Source organism: Apostichopus japonicus, chromosome 5 (assembly GCF_037975245.1).
Source record: "Apostichopus japonicus isolate 1M-3 chromosome 5, ASM3797524v1, whole genome shotgun sequence".
Taxonomy (NCBI): domain Eukaryota; kingdom Metazoa; phylum Echinodermata; class Holothuroidea; order Aspidochirotida; family Stichopodidae; genus Apostichopus; species Apostichopus japonicus.
This window is the reverse complement of record NC_092565.1, coordinates 7,922,345-7,938,926: the sequence shown is the minus strand read 5'-3', so window position 1 is coordinate 7,938,926 and position 16,582 is coordinate 7,922,345. Positions and strand designations below refer to the sequence as shown.

Genomic DNA, 16,582 nt, shown 5'->3' with positions numbered 1-16,582 from the left:
ATCTGCCATGGGACGAATGCGTGGAATTCTCTCTGTTGCATCTCAGCCTTTGCTATCCTCACGGAGAGATGACCCAGTGGGAAGCAGCACACAATCGAACAGGGATCAATCTCAGAGCAGCCCAAGAGTGAATGAAGGCAAATTTAATTTGTTTGGGGATACAGCATCTCCTTAGCATATGATGCCATTAAAACGGCAGGGAAGTTTAAAATTGTTGTGGTATACAGTGTGATGGAAGGAGCAGGGGCAATGGGACTCGGTGATGATTACTGGAGTACATAAGTATGCTTTATGGGTTATAAATTTACGAATGCACTGCCATTACAATGCCACTCGATGGGCTTTTCTTTATCAGTAAACTGTGCTGCGGAAAAAAAGTTTTATTTGTTGGGTTGAATGATACATTGTTTTCTTGTTTGTTTGTTTGTTTTGTTTTTGTTTTCCTTATCTTTTTAATGGGATTGATGGGGAAGAGCAAGAGAGAGGTGAATCTTCAAAATGTAATGATGTTGAGAAGCTTACAGTACTTGGCTGCCTCAATATAGACAGTTATGACTTGATATAATAATAATAATTCAATAATAATTAATAATTATGATATTTAATATATGAAGTACAACTGAACACACAGCACATGTATCAGAAAATACACTATAAAGAACAGCTAACAGTTAATGTAATAATTTTGCTTTACTGAGGGAGAGAACACAGTCATCTACTGTACTATGTACCAAATATGCACAACTAATGGAGATGCTAGATAAGTGACCACATCTAAGCCCATTGAAACAAGCATACAGCATCTTAAGATACTTAACAAACCAACATATATTCAGTTCTTATCTTCCCATAAAGAATTCATTATCCTTCACTCCCATTCCTCCTCTCCCCTCCCCCACTTCCTCCCACTAAAATAGAAGTTAAGCACCAACTTCAGTAGTTAATAATAACTGCATTTGTACAGCCAAACTTGCCCATTTTATACAGAATTTTGCTATACCATTTACCAGATAAGTCATTCCTTTTTTATATATTTCCACAAGTCCCCACCCCCCCCCCCCCCACCATCAATGTCTTCCTCCGACCTCCATACCCATTTCTAGGAGGCTATTACCATCAAAAAGGGCAGAATTCCTTCCAGTATTCTAGGAAATCAACATAACACAGTTGATTGGAATTTTATTACTTTAGGTCAGTCTATGGGTAAAGGAAAGAGAAAAGGTTGGAAACAAGCGTACACATCTGTTGTCTAGTTTGTGGTTCCGTAGTCCAATAAACAGGTGCCAGGCCACCTTCTCTGAGATCAGAAACTCAAACAGGAAAGGGATATTAGATGGAACCGTTTTCCTCTTGAGTAAATAGGACAAAATGAAAGGGATTATGACTAGCACTAAAGCAAGTACAGTTTGTGGTCTCCTGATGAGACAGACAAAAGAAGCTATCTTCCTTTTTTCTTTTTTTGGGGGGGGGGGGTGGGAAGGAAAGAGGTCTTAGGATTTCAAAAAACTCTAGCTGCTACAATTCTCTTATGCGTGGATATTGAGGCATGAAGTCGAAGCTGCTTTTCACCTATATTTCAAGTACACTTTATTTGACCCTATTTCAAATTAATCAATACCTCATACCAGATTAGCAGAATTTGCCAATGGCCAACTGAAGTTTTTCGAAGGGTAAACTTTTCAACTGAACAAACGCTCTCCTTAGTTAGATCGTAATCTCCTACCACTGTTTCTTTTTTCTGGACCCCAACAAAGATCAAGCCACTAACAATGCCACAAGAATTTTGTTTAAAGCTATGTCCATGGAAGCATAAGTCCCAGGAAACATAAGTCTAATTCCCAGGAAGCATAATTCTCAGGAAGTATCATTCCCATTAAGTCCCAGGAAGAGACCACTATTGCAATAAACTGTGTAAAGGAATCAAGGCTTCCAGAGTGAACTCTACGGATACTTCAAAACTTACTGGTATCCAGGTATTTACATTCTGAGGATACAGACGCTCACAATGAAAACAGAACGAGCCAACATGGTGAGAAATAATAGAAACATATACGTTTATGTTGGACCTCCAAATGGTACATCACATAATAAAGGATAAAGACACTGACAATGAACAAAGAATCATGGGTCAACATGAGGAGAATTAATAGAAACATATGGGATGTCCCAGTGATTACAAAAACTTCAAAGAGATGGGGGAGGTGGTCAGCTCTTAAGTTACCAAAATTGTTCACCAAGAGCAGAAGACAAAAAGACAACTTCGAGCATCGGGAGGAGAATCTGGAGAAAACATCAAAACTTGATCCATAATTGACATAAATTAGTGTGTTTGTGAGTCAGTGTATGTGTCAAGAAAAACAAAACGACAATAAAATGCAAACGATTCATCAAGCCCATTGTTTCAATTAACAAACTAATTCACTGAGCAATTCGAGATTTTAATAACAAACAGCTTTTCCAGACCCTTTCGGCTGTAGAATGCTGATGATGGTAGACCATGACACCATGCTTGGGTTATAACAGTTTGAGAGTTAGCAGCACTTGTGTGGAGACAGGTTGGTGAGGTATTTAATATATTACGAAGGCAGCATTCAGTTTGTTAATCAGGTTCAAGTTCAAGTATCATTGAGTGGCAATCACTGCACCACCAGTCACCAGAGAGAATGTAATCCATGTTCTAATGATGAAATCTTACTAATATTGTTTACTAAGTACAAAGTATATCCACTAACTACAAGTGTGTTGTAACACACTTAAGATACAAAACTGTGTCCAAGTGTGTTTACATGTCTAGCATGTCATGTCTAGTTTATTGTGCTGGCTGCTTAAAGTCCTTAATACTGCATGAACAAAACTCATTTCCAGATATAATGGTAAGCTTATTTTATATACCTGCAATATACCCACCCACCCCACCCTTCTGATAAACCAAATGTATATCTCTTCCACACAGTACCCACAAACTGTGATAAACTAACACAGATTTTATTGTTCCACCTGAGATGCTTATTCAGCCCCTTCACTCTTAAAAATTGTATGCAAATGAAAGGCACAGGAAAAGACACAAAGAACCATATAGTTAATTCCCTGGCAAGATATATATCACCCCTGAGCCCTTTTTTTAAACCTGCCTGCCCTTAGAAGATAAATTTGTGGTTTGTTTGGTTTATAACACTGGCAATGACATTGGTAAGGGTCATAGGTCAGTGGGAAAATGTAATTTGAGGTAGCACTGCTGAGAGGGGGCCAAGAGCCAGACAAATCGTTATCACATTCCTAATGTTCCCTGCACTGAACAAACATAGCAGAACAGCAGAGAATGTACTAATACTTCTTCTGCAACATGAAAGCGCACCAAAACAAAAAAAAAAAGAATGAATCGTAAAGAACATCATGAGAATGCATTAACTTGGCAAACTTTCAACTGAACTATGAATACTTTGAACCAATAACTTGTGTGATACTACCACATTTATCAAAGTTACATTTTCTTTTTGGAAGATTCATTTTAAAAGAGCAGTTGGGTACCTAAACATGGGTCTGGGGGAGGGGGGGGGTTGTCAACTGAATAACCATGATGGCAGAAAAACCTAAAAATCATCCAGTTTCCTTAGATGTTTATGAGTTTAATTCTCTTAATGTTGTATTTTTGGAGCCACAGGAAAGCTTTTATCCTTTAACTTTACGCTTAATCACAGTTTCTATAGAAACAACGAAGGCCACCAATAACAACTTAAATCCTGGAAGGCCTGACCTGACAATGCACAAAAGCAGAAAACACATTGTTTTTTCCAGAAATTACCAAAGCTTTGGAGAAAAAAGAAAGTCTCAGAAAGGCACCAAACTGTTCTACAGCAAATAGCACCTATGACCTTTGCACCTGTATTGTCTTTACTACACATTACAATTCAAACTAGAGCCTATGCTGACTTCAATACAGTAGTTACCAAAGGCCATACAGACACCTACTGTTTGGGAACAATAGATACAAAGGCCAAAAGAAAGCGAGCAAGGATCCTGATAGTTTATCAGAAGAGCATACACATTCAGTCTTAATTCCTACATCAGCGGTCCACATAGGTTACAGTGTTATCTACAATTTATAACCACCAATCTCCAACTCAGTGGTTAGTATTAAGTCAATAGACACAGCTATCCATACTATCTTTAAACGAGATCAGGTTTGCTGATATGTACCCGGATTGCAACAGTCCAGCATATTACACTGACCACAAACACAAAAACAATTTATGATAAACCTTAAAAGACAAAAAAGTAATGTAGGTGATCATTAGTAGTGGAAAGAAAATTTCTGAGGTTTTGGGGTTACTTTTGTATCTGAGGTTTTTTAATGAGGTGATTATGTATAGCAAAACACCAAATTATGTTGTACACAGTTTCTTCCCACAATACACATACTGTACTCTGGTGTTATCAGAATAATAAGGACGGGGAGGTATGACCCACTTCCATACATAATTTTGTATTGAAGTTTCAGTTCTTAATCTCTACCTGAACATTCAGACAACCAAATTTTTTTTACTGAGCAAGTGAATTTTCGAGGGCTTCGTTTTTGTGTTGGTTGTTTCTCCCTGATCTCATGATCATCATGATCATATATATCCACAGTATATAGTTACTTTAATACAAATTTATACCAATTTCCTATTTGGGGGGAGGGGACCATTGGGGGCAGAAGAAAAGGAGGATTGGGGAGAAAAAAACAAGAACAAAGCCTAGTATGGAGTACACTCTCCTCTGGGAGACAGCAAAGACATTTTACAAGGATTTGCTATAAGTATTGATCACTGTTTCTTATGGAGGGAGAGAAGCCAGGTTTGATTGTCGATGATGTACATGCCACACATTTAAAAGTCGGTGGTTGTCCTTCGTTGTCTTACCCACCTGCACTGACCTGTTGTTTGAACACCTGATAGCATATTTCCTGTTTGAGATCCCGGTAGACAGTCAACCATCTCTCTTGCCGATATATGCAGAGATCAGGGAGAAACAACCAACACAAAAACGAAGCCCTCGAAAATTCACTTGCTCGGTAAAAAAAAATGATGTATATACCCGTCAGTCGGACGAACGTAAGCAAGGCTTGTGGAAATGATTAGTTCTGTAGGAGCCAGTCAGGAAGCAGGATAGGGAACTGCTTCCCGCAAATAGAGATTAAGGGTGACCGACGATAACAAAATCAAAAGGAAAAATGCTTACATGCAACTGCAATCACTGCCAATTTTGACGTAAAAAACGGTACCACAAACTCTGCTATATACGCAGCAGAAAAGATAACACGTTTTCAGTGGGTTAAATTGTATTGAATACCTCTATATAGCTAACCTGGACGACTTCAGAGAACAGTTCAAGTCAAACCCACATTTTTCTATAAAATACATCATGAAATATGCCAAAGTGCAATTGCTGCCTTTAAATTATGTCAAGAGGTGAACGGTACTTTTCTGGGATAGCAAGCATCCTTCAGAGAATTTTGGTTTATAAAGAAGCAACAGTGGGGGTTTGAGCTATAAAGTACTATGTCTGAGCGACGTCATGCCAGAGTAACAGCAGCTACAGGTTAAATTAGCTCATGTTAAAACAATACGTTGGTCAAGGGACCACAAAATGACTCTGTCACTTACTGTAGCTGCTTTCAGTTTTCAGGGTTAACTATCATCAAGAAGAGGTAGTCCTTGGCTGCATGACAATTTGAATCTTGTATTTTCTGATTTTTCTGTTCTTTCTTGTTCCGTTCTTTATTTCATTTATAAAAAACACATGACCATCACCTGAATTGTGCAGCATCAGAGACATGATTTTGATGGTATTATTAAAGGCTTGTCCAAAGTGAAAACAGTTTTCCCTGCAAAGTTAATAGTTCAGCTGTACTCCTTTGTGACTTGATGGCCCTTACATGATCCTATTGTTATCTAAATCATAGATGTTATGCATATCAAATGGACAGCATGATTTACTATTAAATTACTAATTTGGCGAGGAATCAAAGCAGCTAGGGAAATGTTGACATTTTAAACCTTTATAGTTTTATTTAAAATGAAACTGAAGTTTTCGAGCTCACAACCTCTACTGTCATTAGGTTTAAGTATCCAATAACGCCATTAAATGATTGATCGAAATCAATATAGGTTTACTGCTAATTGACGTCTTAAACAAGAACATGACACAAATTTTAGCAGAGATGGAATGGACGATTAATAACGCTATCTTCCATTTTCTGTTCAAACAAGTCACATAAAAAGAACTCGTCCAGCTTCAAAGTCACCTAACTTTGGTACAACATCAAGCAATTATGAGGGATACTTGAGAAGGGTGAAAGGGCAAACTGACAGCCAGAGGTGCATGTTTACCCTCTTAGTAGAGCTACAGTATATGTATGTATCTAGAGGTGCTTAGCAAGTTCGTACATTATGGACGTCCCACTGTAGCTCAACACTCAGCAGCATTATGAGCCGTTTAAACTCCAGTGACTCAATTCGGCTTAACAGAGCTTAAGAAATATCTTGTTTGTGATAGGGAGTAGGGAAGGGTTGAGAGAGAATGGGGTGGGAAGGGAAGGGAAGTGCTTGGAATATGCCTGCCCAGGTGTCAAGGTAACCAAGAAGTCCTGGTATATCTTACATGGCCTATAAATGATCTGACCTAGAAAACTTTGTGACTGTCAACTCTTGTTGAATGAACAGTTATAAAGAAATGTGTCAGGGGTCTGAGATACTTATTTTATTTTATTTAACTACTAGGTCCACAGGTTGCACTGCCAGGGCAAGCTTCCCTATCCTTTTGACAAACTAACACACATTAACTTTTCTAAACCAAGTCTCTTCTTCTGGCCCCCCCCCATCACTATACCCATGACTGACTCTCCCACCCCTCCCCCTCCTCCCCTGCCACCCATTCTTCATTCAGCCAATTCTTTCATGTTTAACTCAGTGTTCCTTACTTTATACATTAACAGATATATCAGCCTTTAATTCACAGGTGCAACAATTACCATAATGTGTGCCAATTATTGCTAGCAAGAAAAAAGTAATGAAACAGGTGTTTCGTAATGGTGCCAAGAAACCAGAAGTTTGACGATTGATATCAACCTGTCAGCCTTTCTACAGACACATCTGGAAATTTACAGAGAGAGGTTAAAACACATACACAGTGTAAGAGGGACTCTTACAACATGAAAGCCAGAAGTGTGAATTTGGCAACCTCCTGCAAGTTGCAATACCTTAAAAGCCTGATACGTGAGAAATGGTCAACACTTTCACAGCTCTCTCTTTCAATTTGAATATTAAAACGTTAGAATCGTGAGGATACTGACAGCTAAATCGATGTCATTGTAGAAAATAATTACTGAATATTAAACTCCCTCTCAAACTGGAACTTTTGAAAATTCCAAAATCAGCCAATTAGCTGGATTCTCCACCAAAACTCAAGCCAAATTGGAAATTTATCATAAAAAGGTTACGCCATATTTCATACTGGCTTCCAGTTTTCAATTGCATAGTGCTTAAAGGTGATTGTTAGTATTTTTAGGTAGATATCAGAACCTTTACTCCAGTTTGCATTGGCAATTAAAAAGTATCAAGGCACCTATGCCACCAACCTACAGGTTAAAAGCACAGTATGCTCAGCTGTGAATTGTTAATTATATATATCGTATTTGATTATCAGATATATTGCTGTACGTTGTACGTGCTGTCGAGAGTGTGCTGCAAACACACTGTAAGCTGCTCTGACAAGCTTGGTGCTGTATAGAGTACAGTGATATTGCATGTCATTTACCAATGAAAATGATGATATATATATATGAGCCATGTTGTCACAAATTTCAATTCTTGTGATGAGAGGATAGGGACTTGGAATCATTGATACCACATTACTTTTGGTAAGATAGTAATGACTTCAAACAGTCTCTTTATATTTTTTTTAATTTAAAGCTGTTTGGTGAATTATCAGGCAAGGAATGTTAATGCAAGGAAGATTCAGTCAAGAGAAATTATAATGTTAGTCGTGTGATCAAACACCGGATAGACCTAGGTTCAGTTCGTTAGAACTGATCGACAATGAGATACCAAAATATGCTGTTAAGAACAAATCTATTCACAAATAATAAACAGTCTCAACTCATTGAGACTTATGGTTGCCTTGACCCACCTCAATTTCTGGAAGGAATTTGGGAATTGAGAACAATCTATAGACTATTTAGTAACTGTAAAAGCCTGCTCAGATGTGGGTACGATACAGATTACCAAAGTTACATACCGCACCAGGACACTTGGACCAATGTACATAAGGCAATGGTTGTTAGCCAGACATATAGTCTGGCTAACAACCATATAGACGTGTAGGAAAGCTCAGTTTCATCAACTTGGGCTTCATTCACCGGCCACTAAAAACTGTCTGTCCAGCGCCAAAGCCCATCGGTTTTATTATATTAATCGGCTTGAATCTGTATAGTACGTGATATATAATGCTGCAGCAACCAAGTAGCAATATCGGCTTAACTTCAGATGGTCGATATAATGATGGTATAAGTTATAACGTCAACCACTACTTTGCCATTTTCATCCAATATTTTTTCTTTCCCACCAATGTCATTTGGGGGGGGCGGAAGTGGGGGAACAAGACATTTGACTAAGGACTAACGCGCCCCCCTGCCTCTCTGCTGGTTACACCACTGTGATCTACCTATCCTCCCAGTAATCACATACTCTCAAGAATGGAAACTGAGAACCTTTTATTCCTCAAAGTTTTTTTTATTTTTATATTTAAAATGCCTGCATAATAATTTTGGAAAGAAGACTATTACAGACTGTACACAGTATAAAAAATAAGTGACTATAAGTATCAGTAATGAGAGAAGTTGCATCTCCTATCTTTCAATATGTGACTACATGTGTTACACTTAGGCCTGTCAGCTACCTGTCTTATAAAATGAGGTGGTTTATCCTTTACACATGAAAAGGAATCTAAGACTACAGTTAAGGTGGTCTTCCCTGACTCTGTATTCAATGAGATCAGATTTCGCTGTTTGTGATTGTTACACTAATATTAGTATTACACTCACCTTCCTTTGTTATGATCACCACATGTGTAGACAGTATGCACCATCTGACTCCCCGTAAAAATCCAAGCACACAATCTACAGGACTGTATAGTATTTCAAAGTGTGTCTATCTTTGATAGACAGTCCGAGGCAAGTGATGATATCTCTCCGCAAGGACTGATCATTTGAATGCATGAAAGCTGTAATAATCAACTACTCTTCTTCTTTTTCTTCTCTTGATTACTAAGTCCCTGGCATATCTGCTACTAACCAACCGTGTAACAACAACTGCTGCTGCCACTACTAAATAGAGCAACCTGCACCATACACTCCTATCCAAGCAAGGTTTGTAAAAATTTTGTCACAACAAAGAAAAGCAGCTAACCACTGATCATGAGCCACTGCTACCAGGCTTGTACAGTCAAACTACTTCCCGCCACTGAGTTCAACATGGGGCCAGTTGCAGTTGCCTATCTGAATACACAAAAGAATTCTTTCACTCTCTCAAATAATTCCAAAGCTGAAGATTAAAATCCCTTCACAGCCAGGACCATGTGGGGGCTAGTAAATGCACTGTTTTCACCCTCTTAGGTTTATTGTTATCCTCCTTCATAGTCGCTCAAAAGCAAGCAGGCATGCTTGGTCAGGGGATTAGCACTGAGTAAGCATTGGACTGTTCCATTTATGTTTAGAGGGTAATCCTGTGTCTTAGCTTCCTAGAAAAATCTCCAAGGTTGCCTTTGTATTGAGGGGGCGTAAATCAGGAGTGAATGTAGCTGTAGTCATACTAGTGTGTGTGTGTGTGTATGTGTGTTGGCAGTATACTAGGAATTTCAAGGAACAAAGACTAACTCCTAAGGAATGTGCTTTGTCCACTATGAGTTAAGTTGACTGTCTTCCCGGTAATAATCCTGGACAGGAAGTTCACTACCTAACCAGCTGGAAATTGGTTACCAATGGTACAATATTTGTGACAATTTGAGTTTTCTTTTTACTTGCTTCCTTTACTCTCTCACATGTGAACATCACAAGGGATGGAACGATTTAAAAAAAAAAGACTGGTTCATTTCGACGGATAATGATAGTATCATTAAAACTGACCGACACATGATACTGGACCGGTCATCAACGGTTTCCTTAAAACTGTCATCAGACATATCAGATCACAATACACAGGTCTGTCCATCACTGAGTATGCTCAGTAAAGTAATCTCATTCCATGTCACACCAACCATTGGAGGGTAGGGGGGGGTGGGAGGTCCTCTGCTTACCCTATCAGATTAAGAGTGAATTATATGTGAAACCTTCATAAGGTTATGAAATTTGGTCAATGTGCATATATCACTCAAAATAACCAAACAAGGACAAACTTATATCACAAAATTATGCAAAATTGATCGGTACTCAAAGTGGTGCCTTTAATGTCATGTATATTATTAAAATAGGCCCTTAATTTCATGTATGTTTAAAATAGGCCCTCAATTTCATGTGTATTATTAAACTAAGCCCTCAATCTCATGTATATTATTAAAATGAGCCCTCAATTTAATGTATACCATTAAAATAGACCCCCAATTTCATGTGTATTATTAAAACAGGAACTGGTGTCAATTTGATTGCAATGATTTTTTTATGAGTTGCCTGACTAAAAGTACGGCAACAATTTGCCACCATGTCATCATTTTTGCACTTTTTTTCCATGTTTGTTTTATTTTGAAAGTACCACAGGTTAAAGGTCATCAATGTAGCCTTCAAACTTTAGCAAGCTAGCAAAAAAGAAATATGATTTCACTTCTGGCATGCATACATTTTGGGATTGAAAATTCTCTGAAACTAAAGCTGTCCAAAAGGAAATGGTTTATATCTAATTTCCAAATAGGCTTTAGTTAAAGTGAAAACGATTACCTACTGTATTCTGTTTTTGTGATAAGATGCTCTTGTTTACTGTGGGTCTATTTTATTTCTACGGCATGAAACATTGTGTGGTAAGACTGTATCAATTGCTAGGTAAGAAATTCATGTGGTGAACAATTATGTCTTTGGTAAAAAGAATTTACAATTTATTAGACAATTGGTCACATGACCCAAACTTAAAGTGACAAAATGGGAGAGTGGAGTGGAATAGCTGTGAGCTTAGACGGGCAGGAGAAGAGTGCAGCAAATATTGGAAATTAAAAAGTAATAAAATAAATGTATGAAAGATGTTGTACATTTGCAGTTTGCTTAATTGGCAAAATGCCAACAAACACCAAACTTGTATTACTATACTAAGTGGAGGCTAGGATTAATACATACCAAGTTCACCAACAATACATGTAAACATACAACAATTAACATACAACACATAAACATACATACACCAACATACCACAACAAACAATACATTGCAGTACGGTTTTGTTTGGTTCCCTAGACACTCACCTGGCAAAATTAAGTTACAAATAATTCACAAAATGAAAGGCTGTAAGTTTTTTTGGGCATAATCACTAAACCTTCATAGCTTGCCAATTGCATCAGAAAATTTATGGGTTTGTTAGATGAAAGTTCATTTATAGAGTTATACCATTTGCTAAAAATGAGTTATAAATTTATTATCATTTTAGCTTCCCCTTCATCCAACCTCCCCACCCACACTATCCCAATCCTTCCCTTCATGTCCCCTTCCCCTTCTCCCCCTCTCCCTGCAATGTATGAATAACAAATAGCTATCATAGTGGTGTAAACTTAATAAAGGATACCAACATTTACATATAAAAGAACCTCCAGCAGTAAGAGATTCCTCCTTGATCGTATAACAGATAACTACTTAAACAGTTTTAAGTGTGCACATTGCTGACATCGAAAGTTCTCTATATAAAGTGAATACACCATCGGTCTGTCAAACTTAGCAGAGGTAGTCACAGTCTGATTCAGCAACTGCCAACACCTCGAACATTATCAACTTCATAATCTGCGCAACTTAGGTTGAGCAGTGAGAAGGACAAGCCTTTTGAAATCATACCTTACTCTTACAGTATCTCTTTACCTCACATGACTTTTAACACCTCATTCATGTTATCTGACTTTCATGCCACAAGAAAACAAAAGTGTTTGGGTATTTTTAGAATCATTTCATTCATTCCAATCAAGTGCGTTCTGTTTTTCAAGGATCAAAGGTCACAAATCAGAACCATAGTAATGATTGTTTGAAAACATCTTGTGACCGAGGCTTGAATGATGGCAGCATACATGTTTAAGTGTTATTGATGTTTATGTTCACCAGTGGTTTATAGACCTATGTACAAGAGGTAATCAGAACACTTCTAAATTCATTAATTCACAACCAGCCTGCTTCCAGGGGGGTAAGGGTGTACCCCCCCCCCCAATCCCCCAACATTTCAACCTCACACAATAATTCAAAAGTAGAATTAGTACATCCCAAGTTAGACACATAAGAAACATAAGTTACAATCTTAATGTAACTCAGATTATACTAACTTGCACATCAAAAATATTCCTCTCTTTTTTTTTGTAGTGGAAGATGCCCAGGACCCCAACTTGTAATTTGGTTTCAAGAATCACATGACCAACACCCTCCCCCACCCCCCTCCCCACCTCATTTTAAAAATCCTGGGTCTGCCGATGCACAAGTTCATTTGCCATAGAATGTCTGATCACTGTTGGTGCTAGAATTTGGCTACAGGTTGGAAGCAAAAAGGTAATCAAATTTCCAAATAAGTGATTGCCATAAATATAAATTTCTGCTTCAAGAAAATTGATTTAAGAAGATTTCTTTTCACACAATCACACTTTTGCCATAAAAAATATTTGGAAAAGAACTGTTTATCCTAATCCACATCTCTCTCTCTCTCTCTCAATCTCCTATGCAATAACAACACAAGAAATTAGCAAACTTAAGAACTGAAGTACAGAGAAAGAGAGAGAAGGGGAGAAACTGATATGATTATTAATGACTAACTCAATCGATTAATTAGTAAATACTATGATGGAATTGATATCATTAGGCTCTGTTATTAATTAAACAACGGAACATGCAAGTTAAATCAGACTTAGCCTGTTACTGTGATATTAAAACATATATATATATATATATAGATATATATATATATATATGCATCACTTAATATTAATATGTGAACTTATATAGCAGAACCTATCTACTGCAGCAGCTGCACAAATAACTGCTATCAAATCATCTGCATAAGAAAGGTCAATGCAATTCCAAGTTCAATGGAAACTAAAAACAAAACAAGAAAGAAGATCCATAAACAAAGTGATTTACAGTCCGTAGTAGAATCGTCATTAACATGTTAATATTTTACACTGTGCATGATTACTGGTTGCACAATAATTTGAATCAAATTTGTTCAACTGCCACTAAATGCAAGAATTATTCTTACATTTTTGTTCTTTCCCGTTTCTGATCTTTTCTCATTTTCTCCATATTTATTTCCAAAATGCTCTTGCCATATCTTAATTGTATGACCACTGGCTCAACTTTCAGATATCACTGATCCTGTAAAACCTCTTCTAAATTGTTAATGACACCAACAAACATTATGTTCATTGTATTCACATGCAAACGAAAGATTAAACCTTATCAATATTGCCTCAAAATTTAGTCTGCAAAGACTTTTCAAAAGTACTTTCGTCAAGGTATGTACCATGTCAACTATTCTCAGACATAGAAGAGATGGTTCATACTGGGTTCACGTTCACAAATGTTAAATTTAACGGTAATATGCCTGGAGGGTGGTAGTAAAAGCCTGAATATGAATGGCCACTATGAGACATTCTAGCATAATTAAAAAGGTCAAGATTTACCATTTGTAAACAAAACCACACTGTATCAAAAGTTTTTTGTTTTGATGAAGATAACTCCAATAACATTCCTCTTTCCAATGCAAAGATCCTAATAATTTACAAATCATTTTCTTCCTAAAACACACTCAATCTTTCAAGTGAATCAGCTCAACATCATACAAACGTTTTGCTTTGACCAGAATACAAAACCCCTCCACCCAAAATGGTATGAGCTCATGAATCATGCATTTACTGACCTCATCTTCAATACTTTTCATTGACAATGAATAAACAGAAGCTTGTTCTATGCTGCAATGCATTCTAGCTCAGTTCAGCACACACAAACAATTTCTAGGCTGGAAGTAGGCTATTGGCTTTGTTTGTGCAGTTTCTCCTGTGAGAGGAGCTGCTGGCCTTGAACCGAGAGAGGAACAGATTGAATTGATGACAACGATGATCATGAGAACTGTAAAGGCAGCGGGAATGAGTCAGTTCAGAGTAGATGCGGCGAGCTGGCTGTGAGTGCTGATGATTATTTCTGGATGAGTAAGGTGGTGTACTGTTCGGCTAGAACACGCAGTAGGCAAGCATGTAGGAATAAACAGTTCTGGTTTATTAACATGCCGCATATTTTAACTTTGTTCAGAAACAAAGACCGCAAGTGACTCTGTGACTCTAACAGTATTTCAATTTCATAACATTTATAAAGTCTCCAGAAATAGATAAAAAAGATCAGAAAACATAAATTACTGACTGCTTTCAAGTTTAAAAACAAAAAGTGCCAAAGACGTCGGCAAAACTTGAATCTACAGGTATGAGCCACCATTTTCATGATTTCGTTAATAATTCTATAAATAAATTTTGTCAAACAGGTTTATGCTACAAATGTTTTTGACAAGCTACATGTGCTTTGAATTTGTTTGTTATGAAACTGTCCTTATTTAACAAACAGAGAGATATTCAGAAATTGGGTGGAATATTAAAGTTTGCAAGACTGACTGCAGAAGTACTACAGAGTAATCTCTGCCTGAAAATTCTTACTGAGTAGCGTACAAGATATCCAATGAATTGGACCAGTTCTACTTGCACTTTTATCTAATGTTGATTGTTTTATAAAGTTAGGAAAATTTTAGGCCATAGCTATCCGTTCTGGTATCCAACAAAATCTTAGTCACAACAAAAAATGGGGAACAAAGGAGGATTTGTCTCAATATTTCACTCCGTAAAGGATGTGATGCTTTTCCCTACCTCTTATTTTGTTATGGCTTTTTTCATCAGTTTGTTAGAAAGTACAGCTGTATAGCAAAACATGGTTTCTGGAGAAAAGAACAATGTTGAGAAAACGCTTTCTTGTTCCCATATGATATCTAATGCACTACAACTGTGACACACCCAACCGTGAATAGAGACATGAATATTCATGACCAGTGTTGCCTCTATAAAGTTTGTCTCCGTGTAAAGATACAGTGAGAAATTGCTGGTTCTCTTTTCATGAACCTTCATCATATACAGGACGTTGCTTGCTTCCATGTGGCATTCTACTTCCGTGATATAAAAAATCAATAGCACAAGGTTTATTAATGTTCAACTTTGTCATAATACTGAAGACGAGAAACTAAACTAACTCTCTATCAAACCGATCAGCTGCTCAGTCAAAAAGGAGCCAGAGAACTAGCTAAATGCATTTAGCCGCCTCTGCCTTGGGACAAATTATTATGTCTTTATGATTACACATTGCTCAGCACAACAACAAAAAATTCCCTCATCACAGAGAGGAGAGGCAACAGAAGGATGAGATTAAGGATCCTAGAAATTCTGGAGCTCACCCCTAGGGACCCCTAACGACTTGAAGATTAAAGGGGTAGACAACCCCACCGACCTCATCTATCCGAAACATTGCAAGATATGGCGGAATATGATAGACCACATTTCTTAATTTTGCGAGGCTTTGGGCCTGTCAACACAGCTTGTTTAATGGGGGGCCATTTAACTAAGTGTGTGCCACTTTTGCATGGCATTTGTATGTTTTTATTATTTTTTCTTGATTTACCCCTTTAAGATATCTTCTACTGAGGCTTTCAGCTTTGTCCTAGATCTGTACATTATATGACTCACATAAGAGTTCATGATGGCAGCAGAGAGACCAACCAATCAAAGGAAGAAACCAGTGAGATGACTATTGATATGTAGAGAGGAGAAGCAGGGATCTATCAGCAATTTACGTTTAATAACCATGATGTGTCATCCCTCTCACAAACATTCTGCTCCCCCCCCCTCCGCCCCTCCCTTGTCACCCATCCCTAACCATGTATATTTTATAGACTTAAGACGTTTTCTCATGACACTCACACTAGAACAAGAAGCTTGACAAATCCGAAAGGATACACACAATGTGTCATCTGGTAAGGTCAGTGTGTAACACTATGGAAACAAAAAGAGAGTGCAGTTGTAGTGTGTAGACAGGACAATGATTAATACAATGTTAATTGTAATTAATGAATACTTGTGTGCAGGTATCATTATGGTAACTTTGAACGACGTATCTTCAAGACTGCAACTCCTAAGTAGCAGAGGGAACAGGTGGGTAGCGATTAGTCTTATCGATCTTACCTTTCTTCCTCTTTCGTCAGTAACCTCTGAGGAGAGACGAACTGATGACGCCTGCATCGGGCAGCTCACGCCGTCAGGATTACCTACAATGACAAAAAAAGAAATGAA

General features: G+C 37.6%; 1 protein-coding gene across 2 annotated transcripts in view; it reads right to left on the bottom strand.

Annotated features, from left to right (window-relative positions):
• LOC139967498 (E3 ubiquitin-protein ligase RNF38-like) overlaps positions 1 to 16,582 on the bottom strand; it is a 48,937-nt gene that overhangs the window by 18,009 nt on the left and 14,346 nt on the right. For both annotated transcript variants that reach the window (XM_071971376.1, XM_071971377.1), the window contains one exon: positions 16,475 to 16,557. In XM_071971376.1, coding sequence (XP_071827477.1) covers positions 16,475 to 16,557 — 83 coding nt within the window. The remainder of the gene's footprint in view (positions 1 to 16,474; positions 16,558 to 16,582) is intronic.